At 37.8% G+C, this 22,583-nt stretch overlaps 1 protein-coding gene across 1 annotated transcript in view; it reads left to right on the top strand.

Moving 5' to 3' along the window:
* The window catches only part of rev3l (REV3 like, DNA directed polymerase zeta catalytic subunit), a 151,314-nt gene that overhangs the window by 91,847 nt on the left and 36,884 nt on the right, over positions 1-22,583 (top strand). The window contains exons 14-19 of the mRNA XM_079831491.1: positions 98-960; positions 15,637-15,725; positions 15,863-15,988; positions 16,155-16,347; positions 17,673-17,784; positions 18,425-18,540. Of these exons, the coding sequence (XP_079687617.1) occupies positions 98-960; positions 15,637-15,725; positions 15,863-15,988; positions 16,155-16,347; positions 17,673-17,784; positions 18,425-18,540 (1,499 nt within the window). The remainder of the gene's footprint in view (positions 1-97; positions 961-15,636; positions 15,726-15,862; positions 15,989-16,154; positions 16,348-17,672; positions 17,785-18,424; positions 18,541-22,583) is intronic.

Raw genomic sequence — 22,583 nt, 5'->3', positions numbered from 1 at the left:
AACAAGGATCTGCCTGCATGAGTTTTGTGTTTGTATATTCTCTTTTTTAAGTTGGACTATGAAATCATCCATAACCATTCTCACTGTTTTTTTCCAGGGAGGTTGGTGGTCGGAAGTTGATTTTGGAAACCAGGCTAGCGAACGAACTAGTTGAATTTCATGGAGACTTATCTCACGACGGCTTACAATTTTGGAAAGTTGCATTTTCTGCCATGACAAATCAAGCCTCTCCACCAACCCATGGATGTAAATCCTCTATATTTATCAAGGACCAAAATCTATCTTCTGGTAGTGATCAAAAAGTGATCATGATTCCCTGCAAGTGTGCTCCAAGCCCAGAACAGGTGCAGCTCTGGCTGCAGGCCAAAAAACAGTATGAGTGCCTTCAGAGTGACAAGAAACAAATGGGTGGCCAGGCAATTGCAGAGCTGAAGCAGAGTACATATGACAATACTTCATCTCAGAAAAAGGAATTGAATTCCCCTTGTTCAGAGAATCATGATAAAAAGCTTGAAAAAGCTTCAGAGTTGCAGAGTATCAGTAGGAATGGCTTAAGTTTACCCCTCCTTATCTCACCAGTTGTGTCAGCTTCATCTGACACTAACCTTAAGAGTGTTAAATGTACCTTGAACATGGAGACAAACAAAAGTTATCAGATGATCACTTCTCCAAACTCTCCTGAGATTTCTACATGGCAGCAAGACCTAGCTGAGATTAAACAAGATGAGAACAAGGAGGATTTTACTGATGGATTGCAATCCCCTGACATGGATCAGTCTCAAAATCTCAGTGCCACTGAAAATGTGAAAACAAAAGACCACTTGAGTCCATCACTTTTTCCCATTAAAGACACCGATATCAAATGCTCTTTCCTGCTCCATAGCACACCTGTCCACAGGAGAAGAAGCATTGATGATGATGATGATGATGGGTCTAGCTGTAGTCCAATAAGAAAAGAGGGTATGTTCTTATGGTTTTTCATTGGAGTTTAAATTTTGTAATATTGTGAATAACATTTTAGACACAATATTGTTACCAACAAAAGTAGATTCAAACAAAGCCACGGCATCTCCGAGCAACACGGCTTTTGATAATGTTAGTAGACATTTGCTTTGTTCCTGAATTAATCAGCCAGTTTGAACAAATCTGTTGAATTGACGGAATGACTCATTAAGACAGTGACCGCTGCCACCTACTAGTGGTTTGAATTTTAAATTGAATGTATAATTTTATTATACACCCCCCCCCCCCCCCCCATATTTCAATATTTAAAAAAAACATTAATCTCATAGCATTATGTATGATATTGCAACAGCAGTGTAAGTGCATTCATGGCAAAAAAAAATGGAATGCAATCTATTTTTGGAAACTTTTCTTGGTGCTAATACCATCTGCCAACAGTTTAAGTGCAAATACTTTTTAGGCTAATCGTTTTTTTGGGTCGCTCACATTAGTCAAGTCACCTTTATTTATATAGCGCTTTTTACAATGCAGATTGTTTCAAAGCAGCTTTACAGTGTTAAAAGGAAAATAGTGCAACAGAATGTGATTCGGCTCTAACTGATTCGAGCCACTCTGGAGAAAAGTTCCAGCTCAGTTCAGTTATCATATAGTTTCAATTAGGGATGCCACAATTCTCAATATAATATTGAATCGTTCGGTACAGCATTCGCAATTCAATACGCACTTGTGAATTACGTTTTTTTTTTAATTTTTTTTTTTATAAATTCTATCATTTGCCTCCATCCCAATATAGGCTACTGAACAACGCGACATACATTCACATCACACGTTAGTGGTAGAGTTACATCACGGAACACTATAGTAATTCACAATCACGAAAGTTCATTATTTGCATGCGTTTTAAAGCCTTGCCGGCGTATGCACTGTTTTAACATGCGCTTTTCCAAGCGCGCGCACTAAACGCCTGTCAAACACGTGATTACTGGACTAAGTAGTCTTACTGCGCTAATACGTTCAAATACACACAAGGTTAACATAAACACAGTCGGTTATGTCTAAAGTGAAAGTAAAATCGGCGTGTGTCTGTATATTAAATGCACGCAGGTCTTAAATTGACAGCAGCGCAGCCTAGTGAACACGCTGTTCTTAAAGGGACAGTTCACCTCTAAAATGTCATTATTTACTCACTCTAATATTGTTCCAAACCTGTATTCATTTCTCGATGACTCAATGAATTTTAATTTGAGTGAACTATCCCTTTAATGTTAATACAACAACAAAAGACAAAGAGAAAATCACTCACTCTTGACTCAGTAGCTAAAAATCAATGTATATTTTATAGTGAAATCTATGTAGTGTATTATTTTTACATTTATTTATTCAATTTCATACTTAAATGCTGATGTAGCCTACTGCTCTGAGCTGCCAGTGTAAATCTTTATATATATATATATATATATATTTCATTTATATCCCATTTTCAATGCTCTAACTGAGGGAAGGAGGTTGTTCCCCAAAATCTCGCAATACATGGTCCCGGTCATCCTCTCCTTAATACAGTGCAGTCGCCCTGTCCCATGTGCAGAAAAACTTACCCAAAGCATGATGCTACCACCCCCATGCTTCACAGTAGGGATGGTGTTCTTGGGATGGTATTCATCATTCTTCTTCCTCCAAACACGTTTAGTGGAATTATGACCAAAAAGTTCTATTTTGGTCTCATCTGACCACATGACTTTCTCCCATGACTCCTCTGGATCATCCAAATGGTCATTGGCAAATTTAAGACGGGCCTGGACATGTGCTGGTTTAAGCAGGGGAACCTTCCGTGCCATGCATGATTTCAAACCATGACGTCTTAGTGTATTACCAACAGTAACCTTGGAAACGGTGGTCCCAGCTCTTTTCAGGTCATTGACCAGCTCCTCCTGTGTAGTTCTGGGCTGATTTCTCACCTTTCTTAGGATCATTGAGACCCCACGAGGTGAGATCTTGCATGGAGCCCCAGTCCGAGGGAGATTGACAGTCATGTTTAGCTTCTTCCATTTTCTAATGATTGCTCCAACAGTGGACTTTTTTCACCAAGCTGCTTGGCAATTTCCCCGTAGCCCTTTCCAGCCTTGTGGAGGTGTACAATTTTGTCTCTAGTGTCTTTGGACAGCTCTTTGGTCTTGGCCATGTTAGTAGTTGGATTCTTACTGATTGTATGGGGTGGACAGGTGTCTTTATGCAGCTAACGACCTCAAACAGGTGCATCTAATTTAGGATAATAAATGGAGTGGAGGTGGACATTTTAAAGGCACTAACAGGTCTTTGAGGGGCAGAATTCTAGCTGATAGACAGGTGTTCAAATACTTATTTGCAGCTGTATCATACAAATAAATAGTTAAAAAAATCATACATTGTGATTTCTGGATTTTTTTTTTTTTAGATTATGTCTCTCACAGTGGACATGCACCTACGATGACAATTTCAGACCCCTCCATGATTTCTAAGTGGGAGAACTTACAAAATAGCAGGGTGTTCAAATACTTATTTTCCTCACTGTAATTATGAATATTTGAATCAGTTAAATATTAACTTGATGTAGCTACATTAACATTACAATCATTCAATCAGTTCATCCTAAGGACGTTCAGTATTGATTATTAATTTAATTCTTAGAAAAGGATATTTTTCATGGCCACAGAAAAATTATTTTTTCTTTGAATTTACCTAAGCGCTTAGAGCGCATAGCAAGATTGATAATTTAAGGGATATGTTTACAGGCACGGAGTCAGGACCAGCATATATTGTGCACAAACTTTTAATAACTAAATCACGGAACAAGACTACAAATAACAGAAGACATACATGACATACACAATTCATACATGACGAGGTAAGGTTAAAGTGGTTGGAGGAAAAAGGGTCAGAACAGATTGATGAAGTTATGCAGAAAGTCTAGAACCTTTTGGAAGAACCACCATTAATAAACTTATTTGTCTGAACAAAGAGTTTACAGTTTTACTAACTACACAGCGATTTCTGTTTCGTACTTAACTTGCATTTAGCCTGAGCTGTAGAAGACCGTCCGAGGTGAAATTGCAGGAGAAAGTTTGTTGGTTCCGTCCGATAGCATTGAAGTGGCAGTCATGTTCTTCTGCATCGTTTAAAGAACAAATGATGAGCTTGCGCGGTTGCTTCGACTCCATGGAGGAAGTTGCACATGGCATTTAGAGTTTGGGCCTTCTGGTCCCTGGTCTTGTGAGGCCTTTGGTTCGGTGTGTGTGGAGGCCTGCCATGTGGGCACCCTGCTGAGCGGGAGCCCACATACACAGTGTGTCGTGTCCGCGAAGCAGGAGAAGAGAGAGGGAGGGAGAAGAGTGCATCGTTCCTTAAAGGGTTAGTTCACCCAAAAATGAAAATTCTGTCATTAATTACTCACCCTCATGTCGTTCGACACCCGTAAGACCTCCGTTCATATTCGGAACACAAATGAAGATATTTTAGTTGAAAGCTGATGGCTGAGAAAGGCTTCACACAGGCCTCCATTGGCATTCAGTACATTGACACTTCCAAGATCCATGAAAGGCACTTAAAACGTCGTTACAAAGTCTATCTCACCACAGTGGCTCTACAATAATCATACAATGCGACGACAATAGTTTTTGTGCGCAAAAAAAAATCAAAATAACACCTTTATCCAACTTGTTTTTGTCTTCCGTGTGCGCCTCCACGACGCATGCGCGAGAATATGACGTAGCGCCGGTGTTCGGAAATCGAGGAAATACACACTTAAGCTCCATTTTGAGCACTACGCCGAGACCTAAAGCACGATCAATGTAGAATCCAACAGCTTAGACACGCGCGTCTTCCTCTGCTCGTAAACAAATCGCTTCTGGGTCATATGTCCGAACGCCGGATCTGCGTCATATTCTCGCGCATGCGTCGTGGAGGCGCACACGGAAGTCGAGAACAAGTTGGATAAAGGTGTTATTTTGATTTTTTTTGCGCACAAAAACTATTGTCGTCGCATTGTATGATTATTGTAGAGCCACTGTGGTGAGATAGACTTTGTAACGACGTTTTAAGTGCCTTTCATGGATCTTGGAAGTGTCAATGTACTGAATGCCAATGGAGGCCTGTGTGAAGCCTTTCTCAGCCATCAGCTTTCAACTAAAATATCTTCATTTGTGTTCCGAATATGAACGGAGGTCTTACGGGTGTCCAACGACATGAGGGTGAGTAATTAATGACAGAATTTTCATTTTTGGGTGAACTAACCCTTTAAGAAGTCTGCAGGAGGTCACCACCTCCTGAAGTAGACTTGACCAATGAGATTGTTGGGATTTCCAAGCGGGAAGTTCCTTTGGAGCTTTTATGGCTCTTTGTTTTAAACATGAAATCAAAAGGGTCTGTGCCCATTTATTAAAACTATCTCCATGCTTCCTAATGATATCTCCCAAGGGTAGCATATACAGGGTGAAAAGCAACGGTCCTAGCACTGAGCCTTGCAGTACGCCATACTGAACTTGTGATCGATATGACATCTCTTCGTTTACTGCTACAAACTGATAGCGGTCAGATAAGTATGATTTAAACCATGCCAATGAAATTCCACTAAATCCAACATTTTCGAGTCTATTCAAAAGAATGTTGTTGTCGATAGTATCAAATGCAGTGCTAAGATCGAGTAACACTAATAGAGAGATACAACCACAATCGGATGATAAGAGTAAATCATTTGTAACTCTAATGAGAGCAGCCTCAGTACTATGATACGGTCTAAATCCTGACTGGAAATCCTCACAGGTATAATTTCTTTCTAAAAAGGAGCATAGTTGTGAAGACACTGCCTTTTCTAGTATTTTTGACAGAAAGGGTAGATTTGAGATTGGCCTGTAATTGACTAATTTTGTAGGATAAAGTTTCGTTTTTTTTAATAAGTGGTTTAATATCCAACTTAAAAGTTTTTGGTACATATCCTAATGACAAAGATTAATTAATTATATTAAGAAGAGGATCTCTGACCTCTGGAAGCATCTCTTTTAGTAGCTTTTGTCGGTATAGGGTTGGGCATACATGTTGTTGATTTAGAGGATTTAACCCCTAGGAGTCTGAGCTGTTTTGGGGCCCTTTAGAAGTTTTGACATGCTCTTAGATTTGTGCTTTTTTCAGTTGCTTATAAACACATTAAAGGGTTAGTTCACCCAAAAATGAAAATTATGTCATTAATTACTCACCCTCATGTCGTTTGACACCCGTAAGACCTCCGTTCATCTTCGGAACACAAATTAAGATATTTTTGTTGAAAGCTGATGGCTGAGAAAGGCTTCAGATAGGCCTCCATTGGCATTCAGTACATTTACACTCCCAAGACCCATAAAAGGCACTTAAAACGTCGTTACAAAGTCCATCTCACCACAGTGACTCTACAATAATTTTACGATGCGACGACAATAGTTTTTGTGCGCAAAAAAAAAATCAAAATAACGACTTTATTCAACCTCTTCTTGTCTTCCGTGTGTGCCTCCACGACGCATGCGCGAGAATGACGTAGCGCCGGGTTCGGGAATCCATGAAATGCACACTTTAACCCCATTTTGAGAACTACGCCGAGACCCAAAGCACGATCAATGTAGAATTCAACAGCTTAGATATGCGCGTCTTCCTCTGCTTGTAAACAAATCACTTCTGGTTCATGTGTCCGAACGCCGGATCTGCGTCATATTCTCGCGCATGCGTCGTGGAGGCACACACGGAAGACAAGAACAAGTTGGATAAAGGTGTTATTTTGATTTTTTTTTTTTCGCACAAAAACTATTGTCATCGCATCGTAAAATTATTGTAGTGTCACTGTGGTGAGATGGACTTTGTAACGACGTTTTAAGTGCCTTTTATGGGTCTTTGGAGTGTAAATGTACTGCATGCCAATGGAGGCCTTTCTCAGCCATCAGCTTTCAACAAAAATATCTTAATTTGTGTTCCGAATATGAACGGAGGTCTTTCGGGTGTCGAACGACATGAGGGTGAGTAATTAACGACATAATTTTCATTTTTGGGTGAACTAACCCTTTAAGTGTAATTACACTGTATTCAGCACAAACTGGGCTACCATAATATGTGAGCAACATGTATGTACATGCTTGTATTTTTGAGAGAAAAATGTTTATGCATGATTTTTGGAAAAAACATTTGTTTTAAAATTAAGGCCTCAAAACACACAATAGATATGTCCACAAGACTTTTGACCAATGGGTGTATTTGTGCAAACAGTGCAAAAAATCTTCAGAAAGTGCACAGGTTGCTACAATAAATCTATAAATCTTTTTTTTTTTTTTATAAAGAAAAATACTAATCAGAAAACTTAACAGGATGTTAGAACTTGTTCTCTACACTACACTCAGACGCATTCACTCACAAACAAAATTAATGGGTTTAGTTAAATTGTAATGCATTAAGAATTTCTCTAAAATGTCCAAACCCATTATATACTCCTGGAGAAAACATCTACTGTATTAACCTGTTAATATGAATGATATTAAATCCAGACACAGATTTAACTGCTGTGACATATTAAAACATATTATGTAACAATTAAATAAAACTACTACTCCTAAAGAAGAACGCAATGTCTTATTTTCAATGAATGATATGCATTCTTTATAACAACTTGCATACAACATTCCTTATAGATTAAATATAAATTAAATAATTAATGTATAATAAATATAATGAATCCTTATCAAAACTAAAGAGGTGATTTTCTCTGTCTTGTGTTGTTTGATGAATATTAAGAGCACAAATGGAAGCAGGTTAATGGACTGCTATCACTTTAAGACCGAATGCTGACCGAAAATGACAATAGATATTAGTCAGTTTTTGTCATTCAAAGCTGGTTTTGATTTTTGTCTCGTTTTTGTCTGTGAAAAATGTTGTTGATTTGAAATACTGACAAATTATTTGTCAACGAAATTAACATAGCAACAGATTGAAAAATGAATGGGCCAAAAAAGGCAAGTGAATAAAAACGTGTCTTTAGTCTTGCAAACTATACCACCCCTGCTTTACTACTGTTATTAACAAGCTAACGCTAACTTGTCATGCTTGTCAAGCTGGATAACGAGTAAACAAGCACCAGAAGAGCTACTGGAGGGACGTCACGCTCCTCACTTCCAAACGGAACAAAAGTGGGATTTTGTGTTGACTAATGCTGCCTTCACGTGCTATCGAAAATTTGATGATTCCGACTTCTGAAGTCGTGATTACGAGCGCATTGCATTCAAGTTTCAAAATGTGAGGGCGTTCATGTGCAATGTTTACCAAGGAAACTCGTATTTACGATAATTCCGAGAGCACATGAAGGCAGTATTAACGTTACCCTGCTGTTGAACTCCCTTCCTCCTCATCAAGGACTCCAAGATGTTTTCGTTTTAGGTGCTGAATCACCACCGTGGTTCTGCCATGTCGCGTCGCTTTTGCTGCAATTAACACACTTTTTCGATTTATTAATGGCGCTTTTTCGACTGGTAGGGCTCGACTCGGTTTGCTTTTCCGCTGCGTGGTATGACGGGTACAGCACGGCTCGCCCGCTTCCACTGTGCTTTGCGCTCAACCGTGCTTTTTTTTATACATCTCCGCGTCTTATTGACGGGCATAATAGTCGCGCGAAACAACGAATCGATAATGAAATTCATTGCCAACTCTTTTAATAATCGATTTTTATCGATTCGTTGTTGCAGCCCTAATCTAATGAATAATGATAGAGATAACCTGAGAGGACAAAAGACAGCATAATGAGCTGCATAATAAATGAGCTTCATACCCAACTGAGAGAACAAAAAAATACTCTTCTAATTTAGTTGAAATTGAACTTATCTAGTAAATGCATCTTGATTTAAGAATGTTTAAATATTTAGACTAGAAACAAGACAAAAATGACCTAGAACAGCATTTTTAAAAAAAATAATTTTGTACTATTTTTTATGTTTTTGAAAGTAGTCTCATGCTAAAAAAAATTAAATAATTAAAATACAATTTATACAAAACGAAATTCACTTTCTACAAAACAAATAAATGATCAAAAGATTTGACTACACTTAAAAAAATTGCTCTTCTTATTTAGTTGAAAATTGTACTTATCTAGTAAATGCATCTTGATTTAAGAATGTTTAAATATTTAGACTAGAAACAAGACAAAAATGACCTAGAACAGCATTTTTCTACTTTTTTTGTACTATTTTTTTATGTTTTTAAAAGTAGTCTCATGCTAAAAAATGTTAATAATAAATAATTAAAAAAAGCAATTTATACAAAATCACTTTAAAGAAAGCAATTCTCTTTCTACAAAACAAAACAAAATATCACTTTCTACAAAACAAAACTCCAGAATCATTTCTGACAAAAAAAATACCATTAGGCTATAATATTTAAACATCAATATGAAGAAAAATAAGTTTGACTGGTACTATATTTATAGCGTCTGAGCAGACATTTGCGAATAAAAGCTTTATTGATGTGACAGTAGGCTCTTTTACAATAAACACGTTATAATCTGTCCAAAACAGGCCAATTAGATCTTGTCTAAACAGTCTTGTGTGTATGACATTTAATGTTTCAACAGGATTCATATTTAAACGTTTTTTGCATTTAATATTCACAGATGCTAACAGAATAAACTGACCTTAAAATCAGCGGCATAATCCTTTGCTCTTAGAAATGAACAGCTTTTCATGAGCAGAATAAATCCAGGATTATTCCTCAACGTCTCAAAACGATGTAGCTGAAGTAACGTTACAGCGCTTCACTAGATGTGTTTGTATGAGTTAATGTTTTGGCGTCGATTCTGGATCGCCTCAGTATTTGAATCTGAAAGAGCGCGCTCTGTGTGGGCGTGGTCGCATTAGCGTATAATGAAGTAGCTCGCGGGTGACTGACATCACTCTCTTTTCGAACAGATTACATAAACACAGAATTTGTTTTCGATTTGGTTTACATTGTTTAAAACCTGACATTTTAGTGTTTCTTTCGACATATGTCTCATGTTTGTGAGACAAGTATTCACTAAGCTAGAGTTACTTTTCTGAAGACTATCTGAATGAACGTCTTTGACAGAGAGGCTGCAGATCGCGCATCATGTTTGATTTCTTTATTTTGCAAAAAGCAAAACACTTTGTTTTTATTGTGACTGTACACAAAAAAATTAGAAACTTAACAGATTATAATGATGTATAACACTTGCCTGAATGATAAAAAATGACAATTATTTTAGTCTCTTGGGCACTGATAGGAAAAAAAGAGAGCCGATCGCGCCGGCGCAACCGCTGACTCGAGGGGGTTAACAAGTTTAGCCAATTCTTCTTCTAGAGCAGTGAACGAGTGGAATTTTTCCTCAATGACACTACAATGCACTGATGCGACACTGTAGTAGATGGTTGCATAGTTATAATTTTCTTTCTAATATTATCAATCTTGCACATAAAGAAGTTCGTAAAGTCATTACTGCTGTGCTGTTTGCAAACGTCAAAAGTTGAAGCTTTATTTCTTGTTAATTTACCCACTGTATCGAATAAATAGCTAGGGTTGTGTTTGTTTTCTTCTAAGAGAGTCGAGAAATTAGCAGATCTAGCTGTTTTTATGGCCTTTCTGTATGCAATCATGCTCTTTCCACGAAATGCAAAAAAACTCCAGTTTTGTTTCCTTCCAGCTGCGTTCCATTTTTTAGGCTGCTGTTTTAAAGGGCCCGAGTGTGCTCGTTGTACCATTGCTTTGGATTATTTTCTTTAATCTTCTTTAAGCGTAGAGGAGCAACTGTGTCTAAAGTGCTGGAAAAGAGAGAGTCAATAGTTTCTGTTGCAACATTGAGTTCCTCTAGGCTATCTGGGATGCTGAGGAGATGGAACTGATGAGGAAGATTATTTACAAAGCAATCTTTAGTGGCAGTGGTGATAGTCCTGACATATTTGAAATGAGGGGACTGCTTTGCAGCCTTTCCTAAATTAAGTATACACGATACTAGGTTATGATCTGAGATGTCATCGCTCTGCTGCAGAATTTCAAAGGTATCAACATTTATTCCATGTGACTATTATTAGGTCCAAAGTATGATTACGACAATGAGTGGCTCCTAACATGTGTTGCCTAACTCCAATAGAGAATTAGAATGTCTCTAAATTCTAATCCCAATGCGTCTTTTCATTGTCTACATGGGTATTAAAATCTCCAACAATTAGGACTTTATCTGCAGCCAGTACTAACTCTGATAGTCTTCTGCCCTCAGCTTGCGTTTTCCCTACTTTGCTTTGGCAGCGAGCTAAACAAAGTCCCAGTAAAGATCATAGACGGAAGTTGGGGTCAAACTCTCTTTACTAAAGACCATTTTGTGAAACTGTAACACAAATGAACAATGATATTGAGAAAACACTATCTCTTACAAAGTTACAGTCACTTAATGTAGCCCAAGACAATATGTAAGATGCACTGAAATGTAAGATGAATTTAAATTTACTTTACAAAACATAGAACATGCAATGTTAAAATAAATAAACAATTTAGCATCACAATTACGAGTTGCCTCGAGTTACATTTAACCCATCACATTTAAATAGTTCTCAAACATTTGCATAACTTATCAAATTACACATAATCATACATTACTGCATATGTTAATCTTTTAAATTGACAGATTATGGCCTTTTCAATAGCGAAACTAGAAGGATGGACGTGGATGCACCTCTAAACTCTGCACCATGAGCTCTGAGAAACCAAAATGGCTGATGCATTACTAAAAGCAACAGAGTTCTTAAAGTGACCACTAGGTGTCAGTATTGACAAAGTAAACTACAATATAACTACAGCCAGGATGGATAGAAAATCAGCAAATTCTTTGGTAAATTATGTATGGTGGCCTGTATACAGTAGCCAGCACAAATGTCAAACGAGATTTATCATTTACACTACATAACGTTACGTAAAGCACCAAAACTTCAAAAGAATTATATTTGAAACTAGACTTCTGAGTAATACTGAAGATATTATTATAAATTACTGCAACATCTTCCCATTTGCCTTTCAGACATGGCTCGTGTTTATAACAATAATCTTGAGGGGTGGACTCATTTAAAGTAATGGAATCGTCAGGTTTTAGTCAGGTTTCTGTTAAACACAGCACATCTAGGTTATGATCTGTAATCATATCATTAACAATAAGCGCTTTTGGGGAAAGGGATCGAATATTCAGCAGCCCAAGCTTTATCATTTGTTCATCTGTATTATATCTGTTTTTATTTGTTGAACTTCAATTAAATTATTTCCCTTAAATGGGTTCGAGAGTTTTGTATTTATTAATTCGGGGAACAGACACAGTCTCTATAAGATAACATCTAGGTGAAAGAGTCTCTGTGTTGGGATTAATCGGACTTCTGTGACATGATAAAGCTAGCAGATGGTCGTTAAACCAGTCCGTCTGCTTCCTGACCTGGGCCCCAGTTAGTCCAGGTTCACCTCTAAGACTATGTGTCAAATTACTAGAGAGAAGAGCGGCACCATCCCAGAAGGGATGAATACCATCTCTTTTTAACAGGTCAGGTCTGCCCCAAAGCTTTTCCAGTTGTCTATGAACCCTATGTTATTCTGCGGACACCATTTAGACAACCAGCCATTGAGTGAAGATGGTCTGCTAAGTATCTCATCACTCTGATGAACGGGGAGGGGGCCAGAGCAAAAATCTTTAGCTGCAATCATACAGCAAGTACTCCCCATGAGGGAACTGCTCTGCTCGGTACTGAGGGCTTAGCGTTGAGTTTCTTAACTTTTTTGCCGACGAAAGCAGAGCCACGGAGAGCCGCTTCGCCATACTTTCATGTGTCGCCCAGATTTGTTTCCCTCTCGTCTGCATTTTCCCCAGACATTCGTTCTTCTCCCACACAAAACAGCATTTCATTCCAAATATGTAAAATTCAGAGAAATTCCGCGTTAACTCTAGATTCCGCGTTAATATGCCAATTCCGCGATTCCGTGATCGCGGAAATTATAGCGCCCTACACTTACTTTTTTTTTTTTTTAGTTATTATGTTTATTGTTATTCTTACCTGTTTGGTACCATTAACCTTTTTGAGTTAATTAAATTTAATGATTTTGTTAAAAATAAAAATGTTACATGATCTCCTACTTTGTTTTTTCCTTATTGCATGGTCAGATTTGTCTAAGCATGTTTTGACATTTTTGTATAGTCTAAAACAACACGGATTCTTTTTTTTAATTTACAATTTTAACTTGTGATAAAATGTAAAACTTAAGAGGTTAAATTCGTTAAAACATTGGTTTATAGAGTTCAGCCTTTATGCAGCTATGCAGCCATTGGGTACTATTGCTATCTAGTGGCTATTGATATTTTATCTTTATTTAAATTTTATACCAACATAGGTTACCAAATGTCACCGAAGTCATCACATTTTTAGGTTTTGGCTGTCTGAACATACTGGAATTAATTTTTTACTGAAGTTAAATTCATTTTAAATATACATAAATTAAATATATAAAATAGATATATTTTACATAAAAGTATGGTACATTTAGTAGTAAATAAATAAAAAAAACAACAAAAATAAAAAACCCCAGCATAAATTGATAGTTTTTATATTATTGAAGATATTGATATAACATTTATTTTAAAAAAATGTAGGGATCACACCTCAGACCCCCGTGCCAAATGTGTCCACGAAGGTCCAATTAAGGGCTGTAATATGAAGGTCCTTTGAGGGTTAATGGCCGAAAGGTTTTTTCAATGGTATTTAAATTGGTACAGAAAATCTTCAAAGTTTACTGGAATTAGTATCGACTACTGAAATGTTGGTATTTTGTTAAAACACTAGTCCCTAATGGCTGGAATACACTACACAACTTAATATCTGAACAGACATACACTTGTCAACTTTGTAATGGTTACAGAGAAAAACTGGGCACCATATACTAAACCAGTGCTTCTTAAACCTGTCCTGGGGACCCCCCACCACTGCACATTTTGTATTTCTCCCTAATCTAACACACCTGGTTCAACTCATTAGCTGATTCTCCGACTGGATGGAATCATAGTCTGAAACTAAAAATCTGTGCCCATCATACACATGCAATTTTTGGTTAAATCTGTTAACCTCAACTGCCCAAAATCTGGTCGACTCATCTATACAGCAAATCGGGGAAAAAATCTGAGTAAAATTCATGTAGTGTATTCCAGCCTTAAGCCACTCTTGCATGGTCTTGGCTGTGGTCTTGTGCCGAGTTCACACTGCACAATTTTAGCCCCGATTTTGACTCGCCGACAGGTTTTATGAAATCCGACAAATGCCCGATATCATGGGCAAATCGGTGCTCGTTTACGCGAGTGACATTAATGAAGTGTGAATTATCAAAGATGCGATCCAAGAGATTCGCAGATGAGTCACCGTGTTCTGACGCCCGTGATATATTTGGCATGCTATATCTGTTGACCTGTTGGTGATTCAAAATCCTGCTGTGTGAATCCTTTCAGTGTTCTAACTGAAAATTACATCGGCGATGACCTACAGCCAATGAGAGCGTAAAATACACGGCAGCAGGAAGTTCAGGGAGGAGTTATATCAGTATTCAGTATACCAGAATAACAGTATTTTAATAGATATATTTACAATTATTTAAAACTGAAACAAAGCACAAACATTTGCTTGAACAGACGCAACAGCAGCATATTGCAAAAATTATCTATTTACCTCCAACTCTCTTTGCAGAACCCAATCATTGATTTCCATGTCTCCCTAACTATTTCCTCCTCCATAATCTTTTTTTTATTTTTGTCCTATTCGCTGCAAATCAGCGCACCAACAATATGGATCGCAAGCTTCTTGCGGGCTATCATTCATTTTTAATAACAATTTCAGTCTGGCACATGCGTGATCTCGCGTTGTCCTTGGTAGTGAAACATAGTTTTCCTATTGTAAAATCATAGTGTGAAACCAGCAGCAGCAACTGAATGCTACCCCAGATATTCATGCAGTGTGAAAAGAACAGTGATCTGACTACTTTGAAAAGCGTGCAGTGTGAACTCTGCATTAGGGACATTGACATTGGAAGGTGAACTTTGTTTCTCACTAGAAGCAGTGAGCCTGGGCTCTGATCTTTGGAACTCCCCTTGATTAACCATCAGGTTCTTGGTCACCTTTCTTACCAAAGCCCCTTTGCTTTGTCATTATGGGGTATATAGTGTAGATTGATAACAACACCTGATTTTGTCAATCTTTTTGTCTGTAATGCCATTTCTTTGTGAATTGGGCCACACAGGCCGTGCTGTATGCGTGCGCTGTTTTTGCGTACAGCTCATGAGAAGTTGTGATGTGCAAAACATTTGTAATGCGTCATGTCAGAAACATGTAGATACAAATTATGCACATCATGAACTTAACTAAATATGATTGCTTATATTTCTGACATGGCATAAATGGACCACCATTCTCAAACTAGCACAACTAATTCATTTCCACTCAGCTACCCACTGTTTAAAAAACACATTTGATGACATACCAGCTTTTTAAGCTCAGTATAACTGAGTTAGTCATGATTTTTTTATTAATTTTATTTTTGTTCCAAGACAGACAATCTCTAAGCATTGCCTTTTATTTACTTATTGCAACTTTTTTTTTTGGACCTGTTCTTGTGCAGACATGGAGCCCAGATCACCGTGGCTACATCGGAAGAGTAACAAAAACAAATATGCTTTACGGAGAGTTTTGCTTACCACACAAATGAAGGTCAGATCTATGTTTGTGAATTTATGAATCTCCCGAAGCTACAATGTTATAATTATTTTAGTATTATATAGTAGTAATATAATATTACATTATATTAATTATGGTTTTTTATAGCGCATTCATTATATCCCATGCAGAATCAGCTTCCCACTATGAATGTTCCGAAGAGAGAGAACTCCCAGATTGAGGGACCATCGATCTGTAATTCATATGGCTTTAAAGTCAGTATGCAGAACTTGCAGGAGGCCAAATCATTGCATGAGGTAGGTTAATTTTTGTCTTGTAGTAAGAACTGCTTTCATTAAACTGAGTGGTTGATCAAACTTTCATAAACAGCTTTGTTGTCTTAATTTCATCTGGCATATTTAGAAACACAAGTCCATTTTCATTTCACTATTCTCATTCCAAGTTTGAATCCTCCTACTGCAGGTACAGCACCTCACACTGATAAGCATGGAGCTCCATGCAAGGTCTCGCCGTGACCTTGAGCCTAACCCTGAATTTGACCCAATTTGTGCTTTATTCTACTGCCTCAGTTCAGATGACCCTCTCCCCAATTCTGACAATGCCCAGATGACAGGGGCCATTGTCATTGATAAAGATTGTTGTGCTTCATCTGAAGGTGAGATAAGTGTTGATAATTTACTTACTATTACTGGTGTGTACCAGTCGTGACGAATAGCAACAAACTATAAATCTTCATGCTGATGTTAATGCGACATGTGGCAGCTGTCCAACAACCATCTAGTCAATAAGTGAGGTTTACTCGTTAGTTTCAGAGGTCATAAAGAATCAACTTTTCTTTTGACATACAAGAGGTCATTGTACTTTGTACAGTCTCTATACTAAAATACTGTAGACCTAAAATCAACTTCGCATTTGTTAAAACCAAGCAAAAATAACACTTTTTTTAAAATTGTGATGACACTGTTGTAGACATTTGTTTCAGACCACCTGAGATTAAAAATAAACTGTGAATAAACACATAGTGAGTCACACTCCCTGTGAGTCAAAGAGCTTGGGTGACATTAAAGTGCATTGGTCCACATCTGAGATTCTTGTAAGAAGTTCTCTGCTGCTCTTTTTTTTTTATGAGGTCAATTGATTTAGTTCGTGCAGTAAAAGGTAATTATATCTCCTTATTGGCAATAAATGTTACTCCATTGAAAGGTTGCACTTAGTCCATAAATCCTTAAAACATGTTTAATTGGACTGGTGGACAAGATACTGACTATCTAAATTTGACAACCCAACAGTTATTTTGAAAATAATGAAAATGTTTAGTGTTGCAAATCCCTAGTGACAACAAAATTTGTCAGTTGCTTGACTTATTTTGTGTATTCCCACACTGAAATATTGCTCATAAATCCTGTTCTGCTTGGCCATAGATATCAAATGCTGTGTTTCACTTTCAGTGAGGGTAAACAAATTACATGATCCCCAGAACTTGGTTGGCTCACATTGTTAGATTTATTCCACAGTACTTTAGAATGCATAATTCTGATTGGTTAACAGGAGTTGATTTAATTTTCATTAAAACCACAGTTTAAGTAGTATTAGATCTTGACTTCATTAGTTACATATTTACCTTTATTCATTTAGCTGATACTTTTATCCAAAGCGACTTACAAATGAAGTACGTCATAATATGTACACAGTGCTAAGTTAAGTGTAAACTAGATTAGTACAAAAAGAAGTGAGATGCAGAAAATAGGGAGGGAACTTTAAAAAAGTAAATAAATAGGAATCATAATTATCACTTTATTAATCACCCATTATTTCAGTTATAAAGTCAGCTTGTGCATTATTTTTCAATAATTCAATGACCTGATTGTTTATTAGTCTTAACATTAATCTTAGTTCTAGTATGCAAGATTACATGTTTTATATATATTTTTGAATGTGTCTTTGTTGCAAAATGATTGCTTTGTTGTATTCTTACTGTAGCCTCCAGGAACACAGCACCCTTTCTTTTTAGATCTGGTGTGACAGGACTGCAGGTGACCTATGCCAGTGATGAGAAGGAGCTTTTTGAGGAGGTTTCGAACATAATTAGAAAGTAGGTTAACAGTGTTTTTGTGGTATATTCATTCTGTTATGTACAGCTGCAACTAACTTTTTGTTGATAATTGATACTTTATTTATGAATTCTACAATAAATTGGATTTTTTAAATTATTATTAAATCTGTATTTTTTTGGGGGGGTCAAATGTATAACATTTGACAACTTGGGTGGAACAATTTTTACACAGAAGCTTGACCTTTTTTTTTTCCCCCATAAGAAAGGCTTTCCATTCACAGCACACATGCCCCACTGTAAACATTGTCAAAAAGTAGTCCTACAACTTGTGCTTTATATTCCAGATCGTCTGAAGTCATGCAATGGCTTTGAGATGAGCAGGCCAAAATGTAATTCAATCGGTGAACATATTATCCTCTACGGCCATTCAGGGGATATAATGAATTAAATTGCTGTTTTTGCTTCAAACAAAGCAATCTTATGACTTCAGAAGACAATTAAGTGCACACATAAGGGAAGCTTCTTTTTTGTCATCTGGAAGTTCCTCAATATTCTCCTTTTGTGTTCAACAGAAAAAGCAACATACTGGTTTGAAATGCATTAGGATGATAATAATGATCTCTACACCCTGTATAGCAAAAACACTCATAACATCTCATAACACCCCAACTTCCCGCAGGTATGACCCAGACATTCTGATTGGCTATGAGGTCCAGATGCACTCTTGGGGTTACCTACTGCAGCGTGCATCAACACTCGGTGTCGACCTGTGCCAGCAGCTCTCCCGTGTGCCAGGTAAGGTTAGCTCAGCTAGCAGTCAGCAACCTGTTTAGTGCCCTGTGCCCTCTGACATGGTGTAAGGAAGTTTTTGTTTTACTATAGAGTATATGTTTGCTATATTGGTCTCTACACTCACATGAAGAGTGACATATAGATTGGTTTAGGCTTAGTGTTTTAAGAAGTCGAACAGTTGGGCTTTGTGTGTACATCAATTTCTTGTAGTTTTGTTTTATATATATATATGTGTAGTGGTGGGCATATATAAATTTTTTAAATCTAGATTAATCTCACTGTAATCTTGGAATTAATCTAGATTAAAATGGCTCATTTGAATTCTGCCGAAGGCATTCTGAATGTGTACTCGTAAGTGATCGTTTGTCTTTTTGTAGTTTGAATAATAAATAACTTCTGTCCCTTTAAGACCTGACGCACGCATGGATCCCACTGTTCCTGTGAGCTGGTTACGACTATGTTTAGGTTACGACTGTGTTTACGTTAAAACTCACCAAGATAGGTATTGAGACATTTTTGAGTGTATTTGACCATTAATAAGATGGAAAAAGGAGCTCATTTTTGCACATGTATGTCAGAGGCGGCTTTATAACGGTATGTGTGTGTGCGCTTCAGATGCGAGCGCAAAATCTGCGGGAATTAGTAGAATTAACATTATGTGCAACCCCGCACGAAATTCATACCGGTCACACCAAAACTAACAAAAATCCAGCAGAACACCCGTTCGCAATGTTCAGAGGATTAAACGGACTGAATGAGAGGAGGCGGGTGCGTGTCAACTCGCTGTCGGTCGGAGAGGAGAGCGCAGCTGATATCGATACTGTAGAAAATGAGTATTGTATCGTTTCAGATATTTCAGTATCGATACATAGCGAAATATCGATATTTTTGACAACACTAGTAGGCATACACATCGTTCTCTCGCCCCCTACAGTGCAATTCGGCTAGGTATACATCCGCGCTAAAATATCAAGGTGAAAGTCATCATAGCTTGCGTAGTATAGACACAGCTCCCAACCCAACCTTGAGAATAGATTAACGCCCGATAAGAGTCTCACGTTAATGCCGATAACGGCCCACCACTAATTTTTATATATATATATATATATATATATATATATATATATATATATATATATATATATATATATATATATATATTATATTATATTATATTATATTAATTATATTATATTATAATTAATATAATATAATATAATATAATATAATATAATATAATATAATATTATATAATATTACATTATATTACATTATATTATATTATATTATATATGAGGAGTCATGGGAGAAAGTCATGTGGTCAGATGAGACCAAAATAGAACTTTTTGGTCATAATTCAACTAAACGTGTTTGGAGGAAGAAGAATGAGTACCATCCCAAGAACACCATCCCTACTGTGAAGCATGGGGGTGGTAGCATCATGCTTTGGGGGTGTTTTTCTGCACATGGGACAGGGCGACTGCACTGTATTAAGGGGAACTTTTGGGGAACTTAAGGGGATTTATTGGGGAACAACCTCCTTCCCTCAGTTAGAGCATTGAAGATGGGTCGAGGCTGGGTCTTCCAACATGACAATGACCCGAAGCACACAGCCAGGATAACCAAGGAGTGGCTCTGTAAGAAGTACAGGGAGTGCAGAATTATTAGGCAAGTTGTATTTTTGAGGATTAATCTTACAACATTAATAATTAAACAACAACCATGTTGTCAATGAACACAAACTCATTAATATCAAAGCTGAATATTTTTGGAAGTAGTTTTTAGTTTTAGCTATTTTAGGGGGATATATGTGTGTGCAGGTGACTATTACTGTGCATAATTATTAGGCAACTTGACAAAAAACAAATTTATACCCATTTCAATTATTTATTTTTACCAGTGAAACCAATATAACATCTCAACATTCACAAATATACATTTCTGACATTCAAAAACCAAACAAAAACAAATCAGTGACCAATATAGCCACCTTTCTTTGCAAGGACACTCAAAAGCCTGCCATCCATGGATTCTGTCAGTGTTTTGATCTGTTCACCATCAACATTGCGTGCAGCAGCAACCACAGCCTCCCAGACACTGTTCAGAGAGGTGTACTGTTTTCCCTCCTTGTAAATCGCACATTTGATGATGGACCACAGGTTCTCAATGGGGTTCAGATCAGGTGAACAAGGAGGCCATATCATTAGATTTTCTTCTTTTATACCCTTTCTTGCCAGCCACGCTGTGGAGTACTTGGACGCGTGTGATGGAGCATTGTCCTGCATGAAAATCATGTTTTTCTTGAAGGATGCAGACTTCTTCCTGTACCACTGCTTGAAGAAGGTGTCTTCCAGAAACTGGCAGTAGGACTGGGAGTTGAGCTTGACTCCATCCTCAACCCGAAAAGGCCCCACAAGCTCATCTTTGATGATACCAGCCCAAACCAGTACTCCACCTCCACCTTGCTGGCGTCTGAGTCGGACTGGAGCTCTCTGCCCTTTACCAATCCAGCCACGGGCCCATCCATCTGGCCCATCAAGACTCACTCTCATTTCATCAGTCCATAAAACCTTAGAAAAATCAGTCTTGAGATATTTCTTGGCCCAGTCTTGACGTTTCAGCTTGTGTGTCTTGTTCAGTGGTGGTCGACTTTCTGCCTTTCTTACCTTGGCCATGTCTCTGAGTATTGCACACCTTGTGCTTTTGGGCACTCCAGTGATGTTGCAGCTCTGAAATATGGCCAAACTGGTGGCAAGTGGCATCTTGGCAGCTGCACGCTTGACTTTTCTCAGTTCACGGGCAGTTATTTTGCGCCTTGGTTTTTCCACACGCTTCTTGCGACTTTGTTGACCATTTTGAATGAAACGCTTGATTGTTCGATGATCACGCTTCAGAAGCTTGGCTATTTTAAGACTGCTGCATCCCTCTGCAATATATCTCACTATTTTTGACTTTTCTGAGCCTGTCAAGTCCTCCTTTTGACCCATTTTGCCAAAGGAAAGGAAGTTGCCTAATAATTATGCACACCTGATATAGGGTGTTGATGTCATTAGACCACACCCCTTCTCATTACAGAGATGCACATCACCTAATATGCTTAATTGGTAGTAGGCTTTCCAGCCTATACAGCTTGGAGTAAGACAACATGCATAACGAGGATGATGTGGTCAAAATACTCATTTGCCTAATAATTCTGCACTCCCTGTATATCAAGGTTCTGGTGTGACCTAGCCAGTCTCCAGACCTAAACCCAATTGAGAATCTTTGGAGGGAGCTCAAACTCCGTGTTTCTCAGCGACAGGCCAGAAACTTGACTGATCTAGAGAAGATCTGTGTGGAGGAGTGGGCCAAAATCCCTCCTGCAGTGTGTGCAAACCTGGTGAAAAACTACAGGAAACATTTGACCTCTGTAATTGCAAACAAAGGTGTGTGTGTGTGTGTGTGTGTGTGTGTGTGTGTGTGTGTGTGTGTGTGTGTGTGTGTGTGTGTGTGTGTGTGTGTGTGTGTGTGTGTGTGTGTGTGTGTGTGTGTGTGTGTGTGTGTGTGTGTGTGTGTGTGTGTGTGTGTGTGTGTGTGTGTGTGTGTGTGTGTGTGTGTGTGTGTGTGTGTGTGTGTGTGTGTGTGTGTGTGTGTGTGTGTGTGTGTGTGTGTGTGTGTGTGTGTGTGTGTGTGTGTGTGTGTGTGTGTGTGTGTGTGTGTGTGTGTGTGTGTGTGTGTGTGTGTGTGTGTGTGTGTGTGTGTGTGTGTGTGTGTGTGTGTGTGTGTGTGTGTGTGTGTGTGTGTGTGTGTGTGTGTGTGTGTGTGTGTGTGTGTGTTAATTTATCCCTATATTCTTCAACCTCATTGAGGTTTCTGACCACCAATGAGCTCCAGAAAAACCTATTATATTTATTTTCATTTTTTTTTAAGTTAATGGGTGTGGCAAAAGTGCTCCAATTACATATAGGCATAACACTGTAACTTTTTATTTTGTGTGTGTATTTTTTTTTACATAACATTGTTTATTGCTAATGACATACAGAGTAATTAATCTACTCTGTTAGCCC

This window comes from Gobio gobio (assembly GCF_949357685.1).
Source record: "Gobio gobio genome assembly, chromosome: 12".
Taxonomy (NCBI): domain Eukaryota; kingdom Metazoa; phylum Chordata; class Actinopteri; order Cypriniformes; family Gobionidae; genus Gobio; species Gobio gobio.
This window is presented reverse-complemented; position numbering and strand designations above follow the sequence as displayed.